Raw genomic sequence first — 24,301 nt, 5'->3', positions numbered from 1 at the left:
AATGCATTAGTGTTAATTACTTTAATTTGGTCATTTTTGTGTCTTTTTTGTTTTTGAATTAATAAAATAGCCTACATAAATGATTTATTTGAACCAGGTTTAAATGCATTGCATTGCAGGACTTTTTAGTTTTTGACACTTCTGTTAAAGTTGAACTACTCCTAAACCACCAGTTGTCTTGCAGGTAATGCTTTGAATGTTTGCTGCCATCTCCAGCACTGACACGTGTACACAGACATTGCAGGGATTATTAACTGTTCATTAGCATAATTTTTCTTCTTCAATATTAGAAGACCAGGGGAAATATAAATTATTAGATATTAAAAAGCGAATTCTTTCACACTTTTAAGAGCCTTCCAAAAACGTTGTAACTATCTTTGCTAATTAGCTAAACTAGAAGTTCTCTGGCCTTCGAGGTACAGATTCCTGCAGAGTTCAGCTTCAATCTTGATCAAACTCACCTGCCAGTAACTTTCTAGTAATCCTGAAGACCTGATTAAGCTTGTTCAAGTGGGTTTGATTAGAGTTGGAGCTAAACCTCGAGTTGAGAACCCCTGAGCTAAAACCTATAGGCCTAACACATTTATATATATATATATACTTATATTGTACATATACTTTACATATATACATTATAACCCACCTGCCGCAAATAGGTTACAAGATCAGATCCAAACACACGGTCAGGGTGTTGTAGGGTTTGATACATAAATAATTTAATTTAGCTCAAAAGGAATCAGTTATGATTTTACAGGGAATTTGAACAGAATCACTGTTCTGCGGCTGATCACTGAGTCAGCAGCGATTCACTGAACGAGCCGTATAACATTAATTCTGCACTGGATATTAAAATCCAAAATATAGTGAAAACACTATTAATAAGCACAGTAACAAGATCGGCAGATTAAGACATTAACTTGTAAGCACAAAACACAAGATACTTCTCTTTTCAATATAAATAAGACTTTATTTATATAAACCTAAGACATAAACTAATCTAACACATGAACACAAGCATTCACACATTCACACGTTGCAGAAAGAGAGAAAGGAGGAGTTTAGAGAATGAGAAAGTGAAATCCCAAGTTTATAGCAATATGTGCTATCACATAGACCTGAACAACCATCATTAGATCGGCTAACAAGTGTTATAAGTTGGTCATGATCCTTCATCAATCTCGAAAGGACTCCTCTCATCTCCTGGAGACTGTTCTTCTGTTCCTCTCATAACCCTAAACGACCCCTGCAATCACACCATCAGACCATTAGTACAAATATAGGCAGTATTTCCTACAAAGTTAGGAGGATGTAATATATACCTATCCCATTATCTTCCTAATTTTAGACCGGAGTAGGGTTTTAAATCGAGGTATTGAAAAGAACTGATAGCTCAGTTTGATTTGTTTTTATTACATGGCTCTCTGAAATACCAGATTCTGGCTCAGTCACAATACTCCACAGTTATACCGTGATAATGACTGGTGTAAACAGCAGAGCTTATCCACCTTGTTTTCAACGTGAAAGTGAGCTATTTTCTTTAAATATGAGACTTAGCACCACAGATGTGCTTTCATTCAAATGCAGCAAGTCCCGTCTTGCGCCTCAATTATTGACTGTATTTACTGTGAGATAAAACTGGTGGACTTCAGTGTTGATAGGCCTATGCTAATATTGTTGAAATTACAATCAGATTAGCAACAAAATTAACACTGCAATAATACTCTGAGGTAATTTTCACAATCAATAGATGCGAGATGGCGGCAGTTGATATGAGAGACATGCAAGTACTGCTGGTTTTAGTTCAAATAAACGCTTTGATTTACACATTTACGACTGATGACGGACAGATTAGGAAATATCTGACCGCTAAATTCTGCGATTGACCAATCAGAGTGAAGTATTTCTCTTATATAATTGTTGAATTGTAAGCAGAGCGGCCTACGAACTCCATCGCGAGTGTTGAAGCTGACTTCTGCCTGAAACCGCAAACTATGTTCTTCAGTAATTTTTTCTTTAATTTATCGCATCTCTGACTCCTGGTCTTTGTTCATCATACCTGGTCCTTGGGTTTTAACTGTTATTCCCCAACAGTGTCTTGCAGTGGGACGGTACTTTATAATAGTGACAGCCCTAATGAATATTACGGATAAGTTTTACTAGTGTCAAATACTGTACGTGTACAGAAAGAATAAATACTGGCTTTATGGAAATTTTATTTTATGGATTTTACACAAGTGACATTGTAGTGATATAAACGAGTGAGAGATTTTGGATACCCTCTTCTGCATCAATGTTAAAAATAGCTCTGTTGCTTATGTTCTCTCATGCACCTCACGACATATATGAGCAGAAGATTTCCAGAAGACATTTTCACTTTTCACCTCTCTTTTCACACCGGACTCTACTGTTTATAGCTAAAACGTACATTTTTTGTCTAATAGACATCTGGGTATAAATAAAATATGTCTAAGAAAAATGGTTAAATATTTACACAATCTGTATCAACTGTAGCCAAAACTTACCATTTTGATTTGCTTGTCTTTTTTCCAGCAGATCCAAGCTGTAACTCCACCCAGCACCACCAGCACCACCAGCACCACCAGCACCACCAGCACCACCAGCACCACCAGCACCACCAGCACCACCGGCACCACCGGCACCCATATCTGTGCTATATAACCTCGGTCACTACATGGCTCTGTAATAAACAAAGAGAAACAGTCGTCAAAACTAACAAAGTAAATATTATTCAGTTTCATTATTATTATTATTATTATTATTATTACTACTACTACTACATTGTAAATATCATTATGCTACAATATTAAATTTTTTTTAGAATTCTTGTGTGCAATGCTGTGTGAGAAAATAGGCTTCACATAACATCAAACTTTGGTAATACTATTTGATAATTTAAAAAAAAGAGGAACATCATCCAGCTGGTGAGGAAGAAGAACTGGACCCCCTCACACATTAGTGTCAGAGAGAAGGACTCTTAAAAAAACTGCTATTATTTATAATGGACAATGCCCATCACTTGAAATCACAGAGCTCCTGTATAACCAAACTGAAGCTCAATCCTAATAAATTAAGTGAATCTTGTGGAAGCACAAGTAACACACTGTACCTTCACCCACGCTGTTGGATTCTATGGATGGTCCAGTGGGTGGTCCTTAAAATTTGAATAGCTATTAATATTATCAATAGTTATTAACAGTCATTTAACAACATTGTATAATAATGATTTTATTGCTGGTTGAGAAGGGACGTCTGTAATGTGGGGAAACCACATTCCTGCCAGTTGCTCAGGTTTTCTAAACAGCTCTTTGTTTGTTTTGGTGGGCTGCCTGTATCATACAGAGGCTGTCCCACTGGATTTTGGATGCAATAGCCTTGTCATTCAGCCTTAAACTGCTATGATTCAATAAGAGTTCAGTATTCTCTAAGAAAAATATTTCCCATATCGTCAGTTACTGATGCAATGTCTCGTTCCCTCATCTCAGGGAACCAACGTTACATTGAGCAACCAGAGACATTATTACTAATAGTTAGAGCCCCTGATTTATAAAGATTAATTACTGTAACAAACAAAAAGAAATCATTGGTGTGATACCAAAACATACTGTTTTGAGTGAATAGTGTTAGCCCTATCAGTACATAGACGTACAGACAGCTGTCTAACAACAGACATATTTGAGATATTTCACAACTAGTTTTACGTTTTCCAGTGTTTCTCTGATCCGTATTTTAAACAGGTTGCTGCTGTGTTTGCTGCATACCTGGACATAGTTGGCAGAGTTCAGTGATGTTGAGGTGTGTAGTTTGGCTGCTGATTGAATTGTTCAGCACACAGCTGTAATTGTTGAAGTCCTGATAATTCACCTCCAGAGGACGAGAGAAGCTGTTGTTGAGATCAGAGACACTGACGGAGGAGATTAAACTGTTTCCTTTGTACCAGCAGAGAGTCGCCTCCGTCACATTCATCACTGAACACAGCAGGACACATTGTGAGCTTGATGATTTTTCCGAGTCTTTGACAATCATAGGAACGGGCAGAGCAGCTGGAAACACATGAGAATAAACAGAAATATTACTGAGAGGAGGATCAAAATGAAATACAGGTGGAAGTGTGTCTATGCAGCAGCAAATCTGAATGTAGAGTTTAATAATGAACTTTAGTATAACAACACTAGTTGAACAATGCAGTATTTTTCAGTGGGCGATTCTGATATAAAATAAAAAATGACTTTAGTAAATAGTGGGCTGGCTGATACAACTTGCAATAATAACTTATTAACTCACTAAAAATATTTGACAATAAAATGGTTAGATTATCCATTGACAAGACTTTAGATAGTCTTTAGATTCTGGAACTGACAGCTAATAAAATCAGCCAAGCAGGCACATTATTGTTTGATATTTGCATAATTGCCAATTATCAGATGATTAATTGACCTGCAGTGTGTTTCCTAAAATCATCTTTAGACAGCTGTGGTGTTCAGTTATTCTGTGTTTCCTGAAATATCGGTTTCTAATGAACACTCGCAGTCAGAACTACATGAGCAGTGTTTTTAGAAGTATACTGTAGTTCAATATGACATACATGGACTTAAACAGATTGTGCTTTTGAGCAAAATATGCAAACTATGATCTTTATCCTTCATTCCACATATACACAAATTTATATATGTACATCTTATAGTTTGTAAGTAGATTCGAGCGCTGTTTCTGTGTGGATGCTCTCTAGTAACACAGTATGACATAAAAGAGAGTCTGCAACAGAGTCAAACATTTGCAAATAAAGCAAAATAAAACAGTGAACAGAAACAAAAACATTTTTTGACCATGATTTTGATCCATGAATTTGATCTTAAACTGATTAATTATCATGTTAATATCCCATCATCTGTGTGACGTTATGAACGTCACTTCTTTATTGTTGAATCAATGTTTTGATGTTTGTGTCACAAAGTTCACAAGGTTTCCAGAAACAGTCAGGATTGGCTAATTTCTCCAATGATAAATCTTTTTTGATAAATCTAAGCAGAGACTTACATTGTTGAATGGGAAACACACCCTGGTCTATATATCAGTCATATGATGTTAAGTTTTTCTACAAACGTTTCTTATGTCTAAATAGCTACAGTTACTGAATTATCACCAGTCATCTACCACCAGGGTTGTATTATGAATCAGGCCAGTGGGACCACCGGGACCCAGAGATCACTGCACATTTCTAAGTAATTTCAATAGAGGTTGAAGTACATAACTAATTTTTATGGATGAACACAAACAGCTGTGCTATCCATATATGTACATCTACTCGCTTCCACATGAACTATTAAATAAATGTTTCTTTCTGTTTTTTACTCTGCCATACTACAATATCAGAGTAACTATGACAATTTAGAAAAAGCTGAACAAATCAAAAGTTGAATGAATTAACAAAATATAGAATTGACTCACCAGAGACGATAACACTAAATTCCTTGTCAGGCAAATTGTTTAAGATCTGTAGATGATAATGTCCAGCATCTTCATTTGTGATGTTGTTGATGGTGAGAGATCCAGTCGGATCGTCTGTCTTCAGTCTGTCTGTTAATCGCTGATCAGTCTCACACCATGGGTTCCCACTGGCGTTTCCCCAACATTGAGTTATTTTCTTTTTCTGAGGTCCAAACAGCCAAATGATCCGCTGATATTCTTCTACACCGCTGTGAAGGGTTGCAGATTCTCCCTCCACTTTCCTCACTTCTTCTACTGCCTCAACTCCAAACACACCTGGAAAACACAATCAATAAAAGTTAAATACCCAGAACAAAACCATGTGTTTCAGGGTCAGATGATCTACATTAAAAAACCAGAAAGTGTATGAACTTTCAAATGTAAGCACTTTCAGTGTTTTCACAGTGTTAAACAGTATAATTTAGCACAGAAGAGTGGATTATGACAGTGATTACATTGTCATTGTATTATTAACAGGCCTCGCATAATTATCAATAAAATTAATTTTTTGAATCCTGAGAACAGTCTTTCATCAACTGAAATAGTAGTTAGTCACTTTTCAAAATGGGAAATACTACCAAAAGCGAAAACTTAATTTCAAACTTATGTTTAAGAGAATGAATGAACCTGAATAGCAAAAACAGTGGCTTTACTGCCAGGATTACAGTCTGACCTTCTATTCAGAATTAATCTCCACAGAAACAGCAACCATACTGTCAAAACTATTTAAATATATGAAAATAATTCATTAAAAATAATTAAGTATTGATTACTAATTTGAATCAGTATACAAGAACGAAAACAGTACCTTAAAAGTGAAAAGAAGCTGTTTTGTTTTTTAAACCGGTAAACTCGTGGAAAGTTAAGGAAGCGAAGCATTCAAACAGTAAGTTCAAAACAAGACAAATCAGAGAAAACCTGACCGATTTCATCAGAGATGGCGGATAGAAGAGCCCAGATGCCAGTGAATTATTCTTCCCAGCTTGTATTTGCCTTGAAAGCACGAGTGTTTTACAATAGATGTTGGCTGATGGAGAGATTATGCGGTGCTCAGTGGTTAGCCTACTTGTCTAAAACTTGTCTAGAGGGCACTTTAGTTAGCGCCTGCTTTCTCAGACTTGAGTGGTACGTCCACACGATTTGCATTACATCACCTCTATTCAAATTAGGGTCTGTTATTACAACAAGACCGCTACACCAAAACGCCTGCGTTGGGTCCCTCCAGATAGCCTTACATTTAAGGACATTATAGCCTTTATGAAACTTCAGTGATTTATTTGTAAATTCATGATTATAAAAAATTTGTCATGTCAATAAAGCACACTCATCTGGTACAACTGAACCAAATTCTTGAATGAACTTTAGAAAATATTATTTATTAGCGATAACAGATCATAATATATATTTTAAATAACAAAAAGAGATCAAGAAGAAAATCAGGCACTTTAATGACTAGGTTTTTACTAATGTGCCGAGCTTGAGCTGTACAGTACAGAGACCATGACAATGATGACACATAACTGCTCAGGCTCGTGCCATAAAGAGACAGACTCTTTGCGTGTTTTTCCGCATTTAATCCAATAATTTCTCAAACATTTACACACTTAAATCCTACTTTACAGGTTTGAACTTGAGGCGATGACTGAAGACATAATCTGGAGAAACAATTACATGCTACTTACCATTACTGAGACACATCCAAAGACAAACGATCAGCTTGCTTCGCATAGTGTTGAAAGGTTTAAAGAAAACAAACTCCATCGCACAGAAGAGGTTTTGTCATTAATCATCAAAACTAGCAGTGTTGCGCTTGGGTCTATCGGTCTGAATGTCAGACTGCGTGCGCTAAACGGAGAGTTTTATATCCCCGCCGCCCCTCCCATAAGCACGCGCGAGCCACCTGTGAGAGTGACCAGACAGACTGGTTCTTCTGAAAGATGTGTTCCAGAAGCTTTATTCCCCCCCATCGTGACATCGGTATGACAATGTGAATGTGGTTTATTATGAGGACACTGACTATGTCTCCGTAATTCAAAAAGCTTAAAACGGTGTTTTTAGGTGTAGGGCTGGTGTGCAGTAAAACCCATTACGCCTATGAAGAGTATATTCGAAATAAATAATTATTTTGTTTTATTGACAAAATATTTTAGTTTGTCTTGTAAATTTTTGTCATGAGATCAGACAGTGATTTTGTTTTTATATGTTCTTATTTTATTACTTAGCCTTGTGTGCTTGTCTATTTTTAGTTCAACTCAGTTCTGAGTGTGAGTTCTTGGGTGGAGGTTTAACCACCTACAAGGGGAAGGAGTGGGGCGTGTGTTCATGGGCAGAAAAAATCCAGGAGGAAACTGTCTAAACTTCGCACGCAAAACCACAAACATGCACACAATAGGACACTCAATGAGCCTCCAACACACTCCTGTCATAACTGTGTTGTGCTTCAAGCAACCCATTTGCAGCCTGTCTTTTCTCCTCCTCTCTGAGATGAATGTGAGCTTGTTTTGAACTGCACGGCTGTTACTTAAACTCAGATACTCTGTCTATAGCTTGTGTTAACTGAGCAGCCCAATTTAGTGCTAGCCTAGAGAGGAGTTAGACTAGCGAGGGACCTTTAAGGTCTGGTCCGCTGCTTCAGCTGCTATATCTGTGCTGTTTTGTGAGTTCATCACAGGTCCTTCAGTGTCTCAGTGTAACCTGGATTCACAGCACTGGTCTACAAGCAGCTGTTCAGGCAGGTTAATTCAGCCGTCTTTGACAGATATTTCACTGCATTTAGTAACTAATCTGTCTTAATGCTGAACACAAAAGTGTCAGTTTTTTACAATCTCTAGCACACATTTCTCATTAGGCCACTTTTTTCAACTCTGCACACAGCGATCACAACAGCAGACTGTGTCTGCAAAACTGTTGGTTATTTATCACTACTTTGGTGCAAAATGCTTTCAATGACGACATCTTTCAGTTTACAGGAATTATTTTCTCACACAGACACAAACAAAGCCAACTTTATGTACTATTCAAGCCAAATTGCAAATGTTCACATACTCTTTTCAAAATTGTTAAACCTAAGTTCAAACCCCAGTACAATACAAAAATGAACAAGGCAGCAATTTGCTACTAATACCATACTGAAATATATTATGAATCTAAAGAAATCAAATACTGTCAGAGCAGTTAGATGTGACTCATTGATGTGACACCTTCACAAGCGTTTGTCTCTCAATTTCATTCTCTACACATCTCTACAAAAGAAGACAAAGTATATATATATATATATATATATATATATATATATTACTGTCATGTAAACAAGTAACAGACGAAAGTGAATTATAAGCAGAGAGTCATTCTTGTTTTGTAAAGAAATGTAACTAAAGCAAACACTGTATAATGTTACCTGTTGTGAGTGTTTTTAGGTCATTGATGAGTGAAAAAATGTGTTTGTTGGTTAAAAGCATTTGCTAGTGTTATGAAAGAATGAGTTGATTTGTATCAACATTTGTAACAACACTTCAAACATTTCTGTATGAGGTGTTTGATAGTTTTAGTGCATTTTAAAAGTGAAATTAACTGCTGTGTCAAGATGAAAGCTGGTCAGGAGAACTGTGTGAAGACCTTTGAAAAATGATCTAAGTATTGAGAAATGTGTCCAAGCGATTGTAAAGAAAAAACAAAACAAAACTGTAGGCTACTAGTTGAAATCACTGTGAAATGCAAATAGACAGACTAGCGGTGAAAACTTTAGCACTCAGCTGGTTGTCAGCACACTTATCACACATTGATCTGATGAAGTGACGCTTGAGTGCTCTAAAATATTACAATGAACAAATAAACTTTCCTTTGATTCCTCTCCTTGCCTCCTTCCCTCGTATCCTAACAGGGGTGGAGATAAGACACGAGGGAAGGAAACGATGATGCACAAATAAGAGATGAGAAACACAACTTGGAAGCAAACTCGGACCCTATATTTACTTTCTTAATTCATGATTCACACGGCTCCTCGGGTTATTGAAGGTTACCAGTGTTTATTGCTGCTTAAAAATACATTTACTGAACAATGGGAAAAATAGCTTTTTATTTGCTCTCTAATTACCATCATCAACATGATATATGACAAAATCATGATATAATCTTTAATTTAACCAAAAAGTGTGTCGTGTTCCTTGTTTATCTCAATCACTTTTTCATTCCATAATTTTTGCTAATTCTCATAATTCTCTTATGCTCTCTCTCCAATCTAGTGCTATATCTGTTATTGAATAACAATTAAAAAAAATAACCATGCTAGCAAATTGTACTAATGATTGTGAATGTAAAACGTAACCTTTAATTAATTAAAACATTTCAACTGAAGCATAAATTTAATTTGAATCAAAACAATCCAACACAAAACAAAGAAATGAATCACTTCAAGAGAAGTGTAAAAATGTTTCATCTATGATGTGCCTGCTTGTGTGTGTGTGTGTGTGTGTGTAAGTGTATAAACACTGTACGTGTTCATATCTAACTGTGCATTGTGTGTTAATGGTGTGGTCACAATAGACAGATGTTGTGCTGAATGTGTTTAGAGTTTTAAAAATGTGACTAAAGATTACTGTCATTTCCTGATTCAAGCACAGATGTATCTGTCTCACTGTCCCAGGCTCGCACTGCAAGCTGCCTCAGTTCTCCTGCAGACATACGGTCAACATCTACCAGAAGTGTGAGTGGTTTCCTACAGTGGGGTATAGATTACTCATCCTCCTCTGCACTAGGGTCATCTCTACCAGCAAAATAGCTCATATACTCTCTGGGAGATTCATGGTGGCTTTGCTTAATTCAGAAAGCTGAGACACGAGAGGCAGATGGGTTCTGATACAGAGTATAGGCTATTCTGATAGAAGGGCTTATTTTATTTTATTTTTCTTTAATTTTACTTAAAATGTATGTGTGCAAAAACTTGCAAAACAAAAATTAAGTAAATCTTACTTATTGTTTTTTTCATGGTCAATTGTGTTTAGAGTTTTGAAAACTAAAGATTGTACAAAATGATGTTTGCAATAGTTAGCAATTTAGCTGATGTCCCACTTTTGCTAACTTCGCTTTACATTAGCTATTATTATTTATTAATTAACGATAATTAATAGTTTAATATATACATTTAAAGCTTTTGAACAGTGTTATTAACAAAATATCATGAAATGCTAATAAAATAAAAAATAATGATCATAATTTAAAAGGCAGATATTTATTTTATATGTTGTTGAAGACATTACATTGATTCAACTTCCAGATCTTGTTAAAATTTCAAGGTTGATTTGTAAGTGTTTTTAAACTGTTGTTTCGTTGTTTAAAACAGACATTATTTCAGTCACATTTCAAAGTTGAAGGTAGGTCAAATGTGCTTGATAACTTCCGCTTTATAGTCTGTTATTTCTCTGTCTATCCTTACATGAATGATGAAGACGAGGCGACGGGGGCCGTTACTGTCTCACACCTGTCAGACTAGTTCTTCAAGTCTGTGTATCCATGACAACCAGAGATCAGGCTCGTGCCTCCACACCTGGTCTAATAAGCGGCAAAAACTTTTTGCTTCTTTTTTCTAATTAAGTCAATGACTTCTCGAACATTTAGACACTTAAGCCGAACTATAAGAAGTCTGAACATGAGGCGATAAATGACACTCACACAAGAACTGGAGAAACATTACTTACGATGAGTGAGAAACATCCCAAGACAAACGATGAACTCGCTTCGCATTGTGTCTTAAAGATATCGATCTCCACTGAAGTGGTTTTATCCTAAATCTACCGAAACGGCAGCGTAGAGGATCTGAACGGGATGAAGCGGCTCGCTGGGATGACCCTGAACCGAGACTGAGTGAGTGAACGAACCCCGCCCTCTACACTGCGGTCGCGCCATCTACGCCGGAAATTTTGTTGCGCGTCTACATGGCGTTGCCTGGTAGTGATAGCCGTGAAGCTTCCAAACCTTTGCAAATTATTATTATTTTATTATTTTTTCTAAAGAGTATCAAAATAATAAGCTGATTAAAAACACATTATACAGGCACTTCTTATATAATGGTATTTAATTTTTTATTGTTTAATTGTATTCATAATGTATTAAATGTTCAATAAAACATTTCAAATGGGTTTGTAAAATGTTTTTGTTTTGAGAAAATTCATAAAGAAAAAATAAAATAAAATAGTTTTCTGCAAATTCTTGTTATGCATCTTCCAAGTACCACAGTGGCAATTTTTTAATCATTTTTTAATAAATGCATACCAAAGTCGTAAAAATGATACAGTAAAACAACATGACAATCACCACAGTGGTACTTGGGGAGACACGTACGTGTGTGTGTGTGTGTGTGTGTGTGTGTGTGTGTGTGTGTGTGTGTGTGTGTGTGTGTGTGTGTGTGTGTGTGTGTGTGTGTGTGTGTGTGTGTGTGTGAAATGAGTCAGCAAGTAGAACTTGAGTTTGAACATGAGAACATTATTGAGGGAGGGACCGAGGGGAGGGAGTTAACACTTCTCTAGACACAGAATCGAATATGTAACTTCTTTGCTATTTCAAAGCTCTTTCTGTTTTTACAAAATACCGCACCTATGAATCAACTGATTAAACACGACCATCGTGACCATCATGTTTATAGTTTTTTATTTATTTATTTAAATGGCTTAACTTCACACAGAAAACCACAAACATGCACACAACATGAAAACATTGCACATCTCTTAACTCTTATAAAAGTGGTATTTTTGCATATAGTAACTCTACAAACAAACCAAATTATTAGCCATATAAAGACCAAACTACACACGGATATGAGAAATATAAAACACTGTTTTACATGAGGCTAGACCAGCCAATGTGCATGTGCAGTGATTAGCATTGACCTGAAAAATAAGCTTTTTAAACGCTATTTGAGCATAAGAAACAACATTCACGGAGCAGTTCATTTCAGATTTTGTTGCTGATTTGAAATATGTAATTTAATTGTGAGTTCAGCGAGCAGTATTTGAGATTTCAGGATTCCCCTTTCATTAAGATAGGACTTGGTCTTGTTTGAGCTGCTCGGAGGCGATGCAAATATGACCACAGAGTGAACAGACTTCCCTTGAAAGGGACTTTGATAAGATTTATTGACATTATAGTGCACTTTCTAGGAGTATAGTTTTGTTGCTTTTTGTTAATTGGCTTTTAGTCTTAATAATAACAATTAAAATTAATTGTTAATTTGTATGTACTGAATTTGACCATATGCACGATTACTTCCTGGTTTTAGATAAGCCAGCTCAGTCATTTCCGGTCAACTGTACTGTGCCGAAAGAGGAACGTCCTTTGCTCGGTTTCTCTACATAATCCATTAACAATTTGCAGAACATTTTTATTTGTCTAAGAGGACCAAATATCCACTTGTACTGTTTCAGGAATGACAAAAGCGAATGTTAAATTTACGCGAGTGAATTCGTTAAATCATGCGGCGAGTCACTGCTATGATTGACAGCAGCAACGGAATGAATCACCTGACGAGCCGATGTCAGAATAGAGCTGTGCATTAAGTGATTCAGACTAAATTCAGACTAACAAAACTACAGCAGCAAGTCTGTGTTGGATAAAACTTAAAAAAATGTAGTTATTAAATTAAATCTAATCATTTCAAAATATTGAATGCACTATTGAAAACCAACTTATTTATTTTGTATTTAGGTATTTAAATAATTCATGATTATAGGCTGTCCTCTGGCCTTATTTCTTTATTTCTTTAAATGACAAGTGACTTTGTGACTTCCTGCACTTGCTATAGGCTACTTTATACTTCAGTGCGATAAAGTACTACATTTGTTGTGATGTTTATTTTATAATAAATCAGAAGACGTGAAAAAAACTAGGCAGTTGAAACGGCAGCTGCAGCTAATGATTGATCCTATACTGTCATCTCCGGGTTATAACGGTAATTTCATTTTCTTCTTAAAAAGTCTTTATTTTTCGCCGAGACACGTTATTGGCACAATTCTTCATGTCGTCTTCATGAATGAAAAGTGAACCTTTAATAATGGGAATTTTACCACACAGAGTTGAGAAATAATAAAGGCTTTAAAATTTTATAAGATTTTAAAAATGTGTTCATGGCTATGAAGGTAAGATATTGATTATCAAGAACACCATTAAGACGTCGTTTAAGAGATTAGCCTAACTGATTAAACAGTTACGATAGTGTTTATTTGTCAGCATGTACAAATGTACAGTTAAGCATCTGGGCACTTTCCTGGGATTACAAGACTCTGCATATAAAATTATATGTTCCTTAATTACATGAAACTGTTAATGCCGCTGTCATTATTTACGGTGTTGCAATTATTTTTTTCTCAGATTCTGATAAGAATGAGGCAGGAGAGGTTTCTGTGAGAGTCTCTACCTATATATAGCACATATAAAATGAGCTTCACCGGAAGATTACGAGCTGGTTTATCTTTATCCGGAAGTTCTAAAAAGCGCTCCGTGCATATGGTCAATTAAATTTACATGTAAATCAACAGAATGCTGTCACGGTGCACACAGCAGGGAGGAACGAGGATGAACTCAAAATAACAGCCTTTAATAAAAACTCCAACACAGACGAGGCAGGGCAAGACAAAACAAGGCTGACACACAGGAACACCGGAAGTAACGAGTAGACCGGACGAAAACTAACTGAACAGGCATGAACTAAATACACATGATAATTCCTTTTTCAGATTCTGTTAATCAGCGTAGGGCTGCTTCCTATTGGAAACTAAATGTTTCATTGCTTAATTATAAAGAAGTAAAGGAAAAAATAGATTTTATAATTTGTAGTTATTGGAAAAAAGCAAATAGGGAAAATAATTTTGGTAGTAATTGGGAGTTGGCAAAATATGAAATCTGTAAATTTTTACGAACATTTAGCAGTAAATTGGCGAAAAAGAAAAAAAAATGACGAGACCATTATAATATGCAAAATTTCAGATCTTTTATCTAAATCTATGTTATCTGATGCTGAAAAAGTTGAACTTGTCCATTATCAACATATATTGGATGAGTTTTACAAACAAAAAGCTGATGGAGCATTTGTTAGATCGCGAAAAAGATGGATGGAAGAAGGTGAGCAGAATTCTTCTTATTTTTTTAGATTGGAAAAGCAACAAATAAAAAAAAAATCAGATTGGAAAGCTTATGATAGATGATAGTCTTTGTGAAGACCAGAAAATCATTGCCAATTTTTGTGCCAAATTTTATAATGATTTATATACATCTAAATTTAATAAACAACATGCTCTTGATTTTTTTGAATCTTTATCTTGTATAAATACATTGAGTAATGCTGATCAAGCTTTTTGTGATGCTTCTATTACTTTAAAAGAAGTTGAAGAAGCAATTAAATCATTAAAAGTAAATAAATCTCCTGGCACAGATCAGAATTCTATCATATGTTCAGTAAAAACATAGCTCCCTTCTTGCTTAGTGTTTATAAGGAAAGTATAAATAAATCTTTTCTTCCACCTACTTTATGCCAAGGTTTGATTACTTTAATTCCCAAGCCAAATAAAAATCCTATTTTTTTAGATAATTGGCGTCCAATAACGTTGTTAAACAATGATTATAAAATAATTGCTTTAATATTAGCTAAGAGATTAAAAGGGATATTACATTCTGTCATTGATGAAACACAATCTGGCTTTATGTAAGATAGACACATATCTAATAATAGACATTTTGGATTATTCTGATATAATTAATGAAGATAGTTACATATTTTTTTTGGACTATTATAAAGCCTTTGACACTTTAGAGCATGATTTTTTTATTTCAAGCCCTTAAAGAAATTGGTTTTGGTGCTATTTTCTGTAAAATGGTCAAAATGTTATATAAAAATGCAAATAGTTCAATTAGGTTAAGCAGTGGTACCTCTCCAGGGATGCCCTGTGTCTCCTTATTTGTTTTTAATTGCAGTGCAATTTCTTAATTTGTATGTTAAAAGGAGTAATATAAAAGGCATTGCAATTGGAAATGTAGAATTAATTATCAGTCAACACAGCATTGTTTTTAAAGGACTCCTCCCAAGTCTCTGTAGCTTTAAATATTCTCCAAGCATTTACCAAAGCTTCTGGTCTAAATCTTAATATAGATAAATGCGAATTACTGCCCATTAAAAATTGTTGTGTTTCCTCAATCTGTGGTGTAGCTGTTAAAAACACAGTAACATACCTTGGTATAAATATAACGAAGAATAAAAACAGATGTGCTACAAATTTTAATCCAGTTATCGCAAAAACGAAGAAAAAATTGAATGGCTGGCTTCAAAGAGATTTACCTCTTAAAGGTAGAGTTTTGCTCACTAAAGCTGAGGGCTCTCGCGTCTCTCTTATGCAGCCCAATCTCTCGATGTAGATAAGCCAACATGTAAACTGACTGATAGAACTTTAACAGACTTTGTCTGGAAAAATAAATGCCATTATATGAAAAAGTCTGTTATACTAAATTCCTATAACAAAGGTGGCCTAAATTTGATAGATTTTAACTCTTTAAATTGTACCTTTAAAATACATTGGCTTAATAAGTATTTGAAAAATCAACATTCAATCTGGTATGTTTTTCCACAACAAGCATTTTCATTTGTTGGAGGTATTACATTTCTGTTGATGTGCAATTATAACATATCCAAAATACCTGTTAAGCTTTCAAATTTCCATCAACAGGTACTCTTGGCCTGGGCATTAATTTATAAACACAATTTTACCCCCCATACATTTTTTATTTGGAATAATCAAAATATCTTATATAAAAATAGATCTTTGTTTTTTAATCAGTGGTTTAATAATGGTTTGCTTTTAGTAAGTCAGTTATTTAACAGAAGAGGTTTGTTAATGACTTTTATAGAATTTATTTCAGAATACAACATACCAGGAATTTGCCATTGTTATGGGAGCAATATCATCAGGAATTTGTATGCTCTTCAAAAATAGAAGTTACTCCCCACTTAAAAAAGCTTCTTTTCCTGAACCAATAGATACTACTATGTTTTTCTACTAAAAAAGATAGAAATGATAAAATTAGATCTCTTTTTATTGAAAAAGTTACTACTTTGTCACCTGTGATCTCTTACTGGAATAGTTTATTTAGAAATTTGAATTGGAAAAAAATATGGTCTTTGCAACAGAAATATTTCCTCACTAATAAAGTAAAAGAAGTATCTTTTAAATTAATTAATACATTTTACCCTGTCAAACATTTTATGGAGAAATATAAGGCTAACATTGATACTAAATGTTCATTTTGTCAATTCCATACCGAAACTGTTTTTCATTTATTTTGGACTTGTCATTATACTGAACAACTCTGGAAAAATATTGGTTTATTTATTAATGAAAATATCCAGCAAGATGTATCCATTACTTTTAAAGGAATTATGTTATGACATTATGAGCCTGACTCTACTAAAAGCAATGCTTGTTTTATTATAAATTTTTTTTTCTTTGTAAATTTTATATTCATAAATGTAAATTTACTAACAACAAACCACATTTTATTGTTTTTTTGAAAGAATTTAAAAATGATCTAAATACCATTTCATTGTCAGAAAATAAGAAAGCAAGACGAACTATTTCATTCTGCAATGACTTTAATTTATATACTGTAATTATACTTAAATGTCTTACCCTCAAGTTATGTTTTTCTTCTTTTTCCTACTTTTTCTCATGTAATCTTTAGTACTTGATTTCAGTTGACATTGTATACTTATGATACTTTGTGTATTATGGAAAAGTATTATTTGAAATGTCAGCTCTGTGTTATATTGCATTAATAATAAAAAAAAAAATAAATAAAAAAAAAAACACATGATAATTACTGATAATAAGACAAACACAGCTGGATAAGGCTTAACTAATAATCACACTGAACAAGGACAGGAACATGACCAAAAGGACACAAGAGGCGGGAACACAAGACACACGACAGAGGACTGACAAATCCATGATTTTGCAAAAATTGCCTTTTTTTTGATGTTCAAGTTGAACCTTTAGGGCTTTCAGATTTTTTTTGTGTAACCTTGATTCCACAGTGTTTGTATGTTTTGCAGCAAACTACATTACGCTGCAGAGTGTGTTCAAGTTCATGTTTAACTGCTCTGTTTCCTCTATAGCCTCGGGTCTGTAACAGCTTTATCTCTCTTTAAGTAGACTAAGGTGTTGGTTATGTATCACTGCTTTGGAACAAAATGCATTCAATGATGATATCTTTCAGTTTACAGGAATTATTTTCTCACAGAGACACAAACAAAGCCAACTTTATGTACTATTCAAGCCAATTTGCAAATGTCCACAAACTCTTTTCAAAACTGTTAAACATAAATTCAAATCCCAGTACAATACAAAAATGAACAAGGCAGCAATTTGCAGCATTTACCATAGTAAAATATATTATGAATCAAATACTATTAGAGCAGTTAGATGTAACTGATTTGATGTAATGCAACACCTACACAAGCGTTAGTCTTTCAATTTCATCTTCTACCATCTCTACAAAAGACAAATTAGGAATTATTTAGTTACTTTAATGTAAATATGGACTATATAACACAGACTGCAGTGAATTTTAAACAGTAGAGCAGGGATACTCAAATCTGGCTCGCGAGATCTTTCCTGCAGAGTTTATCTCTAACCCTAATCTAACACACCTGAGCATGCTAACCAGAGTCTTCATTAGAAAATCACAGGTAGGTGAGTTTGATCAGGGTTGGAGCTAAACTCTGCAGCAGATTGGCCCTCCAGAGAAAGATTTGAGGAACCCTGTCTTATGCTCTCTCTCCAATCGAGTGCTGTATCTCCCCCTAGTGTTCATTCTTTAATAACATCTATGTAAACACAACAGGCATGTTACTTTCCATTATAAAAGGCATTTGTACCTCAGTTTCATGAATCCTGTGATATTTCAAAGTGATTTCCGTCATTTTGACAGACAACAAATTTTAACGCATCTGTGTTAAAAAAACAAACAAAAAAACACACACACACAAGGATTTGGGGAGAAAAAGGACAGATTCGTGGAGTGTGTTTCATTTAATGATATCTTTTGTATCATCAATAATATCACTGAATTGGGAGAGCAGACCACAGATGCACAGATGCATTATTTTACTTTCTATTATAAAAGACACTCTACCTCAGATTTATGAATCCTGTGGTCTATAGCCTATTGTACGTTTTTTTTTAAATTATTATTATTACTTTCATTTACCCTACATTTAAGTTCAATGTTTTGGGATCTAAAACTGGTCAAAAGCATTTCGATACCTAGTAAACTTGACTACAAATCCCATCAGCCCTTGCGCTGGTCAGGGCGGGGCGACGCTCACTTCCACACACTCACTTTTATCAAACTTTTGGAAACTATGGATGCCAACTGCCGTCAAACTCCAATGAAGAAGAAGAAGAAGAAGAAACGTTTAGAAAGAGAAGCGGTGGTTGTGTTGAGTCCGTCAAGCTGAGCACATTATTGAGGACGAGTGGAAGTGAAAACACATCGTGGAGTATATTTTTATCGGACTAATGATGATTGTTTCACATCAACATCCTGGGATGTAATAGAGGAAGCATTTAAGGGTAACATTAGGCTCGATTTCACAGAGATTTCTGTGTTGATGTTTTTTTAGGGCGTAATTTGTTCATCTGCAATATCATGTTTGATTTGCTGTCTTAAAACTATGGTTTTGTGCGTGTTTACAATATTAAAGTGTTTAATTTGATCGGCTGCTTTCTGACAGATAAACAAAATCTTTGCAGTCAAAATTATATTCTCTTCTGTCAAAATCAATCTAAAGCCAGATGACACACAAAACCTAACAAATACATTTAGGGTGAAAAAATATGTTTTATCATGTTGTTAGCCTGATGTAACATGTGACTAGCATGTTTCTAACATGTTTTAGTACATTGGCAGCATGATTTAACACGTTAACATGGTTTGTTGTGAAGCAGAGTATTTTCCATTGAATTCAATGTAATATAATAACACTTGCTGTTAGATGTTAATGTGCATGATTCACAAGACTCATCTGGCTATTGAAGGCCACATCGTTTACTTTACTGAACAATGGGAAGTTTTATTTGCTCTCAAATCACCATCAACATCATATGTGACAAAATCCTGTTCCTTGTTTATTTCAATCACTTTTTCATTCCATACTTTTAGCCAATTCTCTTTATTTTACATAAACATTGCTTTGTAATTTACTTGTACAGGACAATAAAAGATCTAACGAAGACATTAAACGTCATGACGCCGAACAGTTTATCATTTTATAGCAGGGGTCACCAAACACTGGTCCTGGAGGGCTCTGGTCCGCTAAACTCTGCAGGACCGAGCCTGGTGACCCCTGAGTTATAGTATTTTCCAGTTGCAGCAGGCCTATGATTTGTCCTACAATTGTAGAATAACCAATTAATAGTTTCCCGCATTTTATATTGTTGTTGACAATGTTTTTTTTTTTTTGTTTTCCCCCGAAATGCAACCAAGTCTTCAGATGGAAGATGCTGGTTTTATCACTTTCCCACCGATGTAGCAGGCTATCCATCGGAGACTCTGGGTTCAGACCATACGGTAAACTCATATTACTGTTATTCCATGTAAACACCGCATTTACCGGCTCAGTAACGGTGAAAGTGAAACTTTAATGATGCATAGTGCTTAAAGCCATGTTAAAATTAAACGTTTACGGCCACATGAAACTGTTAGAAAGCAGAAAGATTGAGGATTTTCTAGAAGCAAGGATATAATAACATTTTGTGTGACCACCATAACAAACTGATAGCTGAAATGTGGTACTTTATTCACTAAAATAAATGTAATCTTACCAGATCCAAAAGCTTGCTCTCACTGCTTTAATAGATTAAATGCACTAGAATGTTATTGAGTATACGTGGAGACACGTTTTTAATTAAAATATTCATATTAATCAAGGATTTATTGACTTTTAATGGACCGTATTTCGAAATGTAGCCCTACAGAAATGTGCTTTCATATGTGTGTTAGTTATGATCATTTCATTTATTCACTACTTACTATTTATTATTAATGTCTCATTTCCGTTTTAGTTTGGCTCAAGTTTTGTATACATTCCAGTTTATATGAAAAGGTTCAAGTAGCGTAGATTAAAATTCATCAGAGTTAGCAGCTAAAACCAGCCTAAGCTGTTTGGCTGGTCTTAGCTGGTTTAAGCTGGAAGTAGCTGGTTTTAGCTGGTCTCCCAGCCTGACCAGCTAAGGAAGTGGCCAGAACCCCTCTAAAACCAGCTAAGACCAGGGGCCAGTTGCATAATAGGTTTAGACTAGTCTTAAAAGTTAGTCATCAATTTTTTTTCTTTAAGAATGGTCATAGTTTTTTTTTATTTAGTTACGTAAAAACACAGATTTGTCTAAGTTGAATCCAAAAAGTAAGGCAGATGACCCCTCGGCTAACTGCTAGTTGGTCAGATTAGTTTTTAAGACACTGTCTAAGACACAGCTAAGTTTATGCAACTGGCCCCAGGCTGGATGACCAGCTAAAATCAGCAGGTTTTAGGCAGGTTTTAGCTGTTTTTTTTCTTTTCTTTTCTCAGTGGGGAAGTGACACATTTCCTCCACTATTCACTTACACCTTCTCTCTTATGCTCTCTCCCCCATCTAGTGCTGTATGTCCCTCTAGTGTTCATTCTTTGTAAGCAAACATGTTACTTTTCATTATAAAATACATTTGTACTTCAGTTTTATGAATATTGTCTGCATTCTACAGTTTTACTTACCTATTTTGTTTCATTTAGCCTAGTTTTAAGTTTATAGTAGGTTATGTTTTGTTTTTAAACATTGTCCAATGTTCTGCGATCTTAGACTGATCAAAAGCATTTCCACACTTAGTTAAGCTGTGCAAATGAACTTGACTACAAGTCCCATCGGCCCGTGCGCTGTGCAAGGCGGCGGGACGCTCACTTCCACCCAAGGCTTGGAAAGAGAAGCGGTGGTTACCAGGCTAGTTGACCACAGTATTTTTATCGGACTAATGATAATTGGTGTTACAGCAACATTGTGAGGATGACACATCAATGGAAACATTAGGCAGGCATGCTTTCTTTGAGAGCACAGGCACATCGCAGAGATTTCTGTGTGATCTAAGTGTTTTAGGGCGTTTGTTCATCTGCAGTACGTCTCTAAAACGTTTCCTGTAATGAACCCGAATGAATCTTTAACAGGCATGGTGGAGATGTGTGTGTGTGTGTGTGTGTGCGTGTGCGTGTGCGTGTGCGTGTGCGTGTGCGTGTGCGTGTGCGTGCGTGCTATAATTGTTTATCTGTACATTTGCATGTTGTCAAGTTAAAAGAAGCAAAGATATATAAAAACTTAATTTTTGATTAATAATATGCATTGCTAAGAACTTAATTTGGACAACTTTAAAGGCAATTTTCTCAATATTTTTCCAGATTTTCAAATAGTTGTATCTCGGCCAAATATTGTCCGATCCTAACAAACCATACATCAATGGAAAGCTTATTTATGCAGCTTTCAGATGATGTATAAATCTCAATTTCGAAAAATTTACATTTAAGACTGGTTTTGTGGTCCAGGGTCACATATGTTCTCTAATTGCAGTATTTATGGGCAGGTTATGGAGTAGGTAACGGCATCTTTCATCTACGAGTGATATGCGAGGTGGCGGTCTGAGGTTCGTAATTTCCCCAGCGAATAGCAGCCCATCACCGGCTCAGATTTCGGCGACGCACCGGCACGAGAATTAGCACTATTTTGGTGAAAAGGAATCGGAGAGTGGTTGAATAAACTTAAATTAAAGTGTTTGTTTTCAGTGTTCCAGTTTTTATTTCTATAATGCTTATTAACCCTAAGACTGGCAACGTATCCTGTGGGATACACACATTTGAGAGTCAGGGAAAGTGTAGGTCTCATTTCTTGGTTTCATGTTGAAAGAGTGTTTGTTGTGAATATTTAGATATATTGACTTTGTTCATACATTCTTTGTTCAGCTCACGGGCAGCATTTAAAACCACATGGCCGCCTGTCGTGGGAAATCTACTCGCCCTCCTATAAAAGTTGATCTAGTTCACATATTTACACACGTTGGAGGGGACTTACCTGTTTAAAAAGCTGTTGTTCAGCATTAGCTTATTAGGTTTAAATTGAAATTTTATGAATTAAATGCTTAATCTGTCTCTAAATGTTTGTATCTCAGGGGATACGTCACCCTTTTAGGGGTATAAATCAAGATATAAAACATATATATATATTTGTTGGAAAGGTCTGACAGTAAAGGTTCCATATTTGGTGACTGTTTTGTAATAGATTATATTTAAAGATAGATAATATTTTTGGTATAGTGCACAAACAAAATCTCACAGGAACCACAATTTTGGTGATATCAACTTCAAATTTGGAACATAACTTGGTTAGACATATGGCTCAGACTTTATATCAATTAGAAGTGCAACATTTTATTTTATATACAATTTGTACAAAAAAAATCATTAGTATACTGCATTATCTTTACTGCAAACTTAAACTTCTAACTTTTTATACTTTCTTTTTCGAAATGCTTTCACTTCAGCAACAATCTGCTGTGTCTTCTTTAAAAAGAGACCAACCTTAGGTCTGTATTCCAAAGCATTCAGGAATTACAACCATGTCGTGACAAGCATTGATAAACAAGTGCTATGTTTTCAGTTCATTTATACCCCAAACTGTGGGATACAAACTTTAAAATCAAAATGAAAAGTCATGTTTTGAAAAAAATGATCAAGCTGTATTATTTGTGTCCCAATAAGATGGAAAATAGCAATAAATTATATAGCCAGCAATATAGTAATTTTTAAACAATAGTTGACTTAAATAAAACAACCCAGCATGTTGAGTAAAAACACTTAACCCAACCAGCTGGGTCAAAATAACCCAGCATGTGTTCTGTCCAATATTTACCCAGCGCTGGGTTGCCAAATAACCCAAGTCAAGTTGTTTTTAACTCAGCATTTTTTAGAGGGTAGAAATGCAGTAGGCTTGCTATAGGAGAAAGGTGGATACACAAGTTAATCAATGATTTATTTATTTTTAAGAGGGTGAAAAATGAATTAAATTTCAGCATGTTCATCATTCTTTGGTTTAAACCACTGGAGATGCATCATACATCATGTATGGATTACTTTTAGGGCACAAATGACTTGCATTGTATGGACAAATACAGCTTAAACCATTTTCAAAATATTGTTTGGTGTGCTTCACAGTGGAAAGGCTGAGTAAATGATGACAGAATTTTCCTTTTTGTGTGATTTCCCCCACCCTCTCCCCATTTTAATTAAATAATTGTTTTACACAACCTGAAACAAGCCAAAACAACAGTCAATGATAGCAGAACTATTTCACTTTTCTAACTTTCACTATAAGTAAAGAATAATCCTTGTTCAGTGTGACTGGGACTGAAGGGGAATTAAGTTCAGTCATCAATACACTCTTAATACTGAACATTTGGGCAGCATTAATAGTAAAAATGCATATTTTTCTCTGATTAAGTAAGTAAGCTGAGGCGTCACCTGTAGTCTTCAGTTTATCCTGGTTCATCTCTGCTGCTGGTCAATAGTTCTCCTACACAGTGATTCTCCATAAAAAAGACAAGATAATCCATGTTTTTTTGGAGCAGAAAAATAAATCACAGCTGAAGTTAAGGTATGACCACGTAGTGAAACTTGTGTTGTACATGACTCAGTGGTGACTGAACCAGCTTGACTGGTTATATTTAAATATTGCAAATGCACTATGGC

The 24,301-nt window shown here is 35.1% G+C and overlaps 1 protein-coding gene and 1 long non-coding RNA gene across 5 annotated transcripts in view; one reads left to right on the top strand and one right to left on the bottom strand.

The window, feature by feature from the left end:
• Nucleotides 1-849: 849 nt before the first annotated feature.
• Nucleotides 850-24,195, bottom strand: LOC131530479 (uncharacterized). 3 transcript variants are annotated; one of them, XM_058760767.1, is made up of 6 exons: nucleotides 24,074-24,195; nucleotides 5,467-5,781; nucleotides 3,780-4,061; nucleotides 2,656-2,698; nucleotides 2,523-2,592; nucleotides 850-1,243 (listed from the first exon to the last, which is right to left on the bottom strand). In XM_058760767.1, the coding sequence occupies exons 1-6, from the start codon at nucleotides 24,099-24,101 to the stop codon at nucleotides 1,160-1,162; spliced, it is 822 nt and encodes a 273-aa protein (XP_058616750.1). In that variant the 5' UTR covers nucleotides 24,102-24,195; the 3' UTR covers nucleotides 850-1,159. The 3 variants fall into 3 exon arrangements, with proteins under 3 accessions (XP_058616750.1, XP_058616749.1, XP_058616748.1); XM_058760766.1 differs by lacking the exon at nucleotides 24,074-24,195 and adding an exon at nucleotides 11,199-11,372; XM_058760765.1 differs by lacking the exon at nucleotides 24,074-24,195 and adding an exon at nucleotides 7,188-7,320.
• The window catches only part of LOC131530486 (uncharacterized), a 35,180-nt gene continuing 29,744 nt past the window's right edge, over nucleotides 18,866-24,301 (top strand). For both annotated transcript variants that reach the window (XR_009268400.1, XR_009268399.1), the window contains exons 1-2: nucleotides 18,866-19,112; nucleotides 20,026-20,109. This is a non-coding gene — a long non-coding RNA (uncharacterized LOC131530486). The remainder of the gene's footprint in view (nucleotides 19,113-20,025; nucleotides 20,110-24,301) is intronic.

The sequence above is a fragment of the Onychostoma macrolepis genome, chromosome 22, assembly GCF_012432095.1.
Source record: "Onychostoma macrolepis isolate SWU-2019 chromosome 22, ASM1243209v1, whole genome shotgun sequence".
Classification (NCBI taxonomy): Eukaryota; Metazoa; Chordata; class Actinopteri; order Cypriniformes; family Cyprinidae; genus Onychostoma; species Onychostoma macrolepis.
This window is presented reverse-complemented; position numbering and strand designations above follow the sequence as displayed.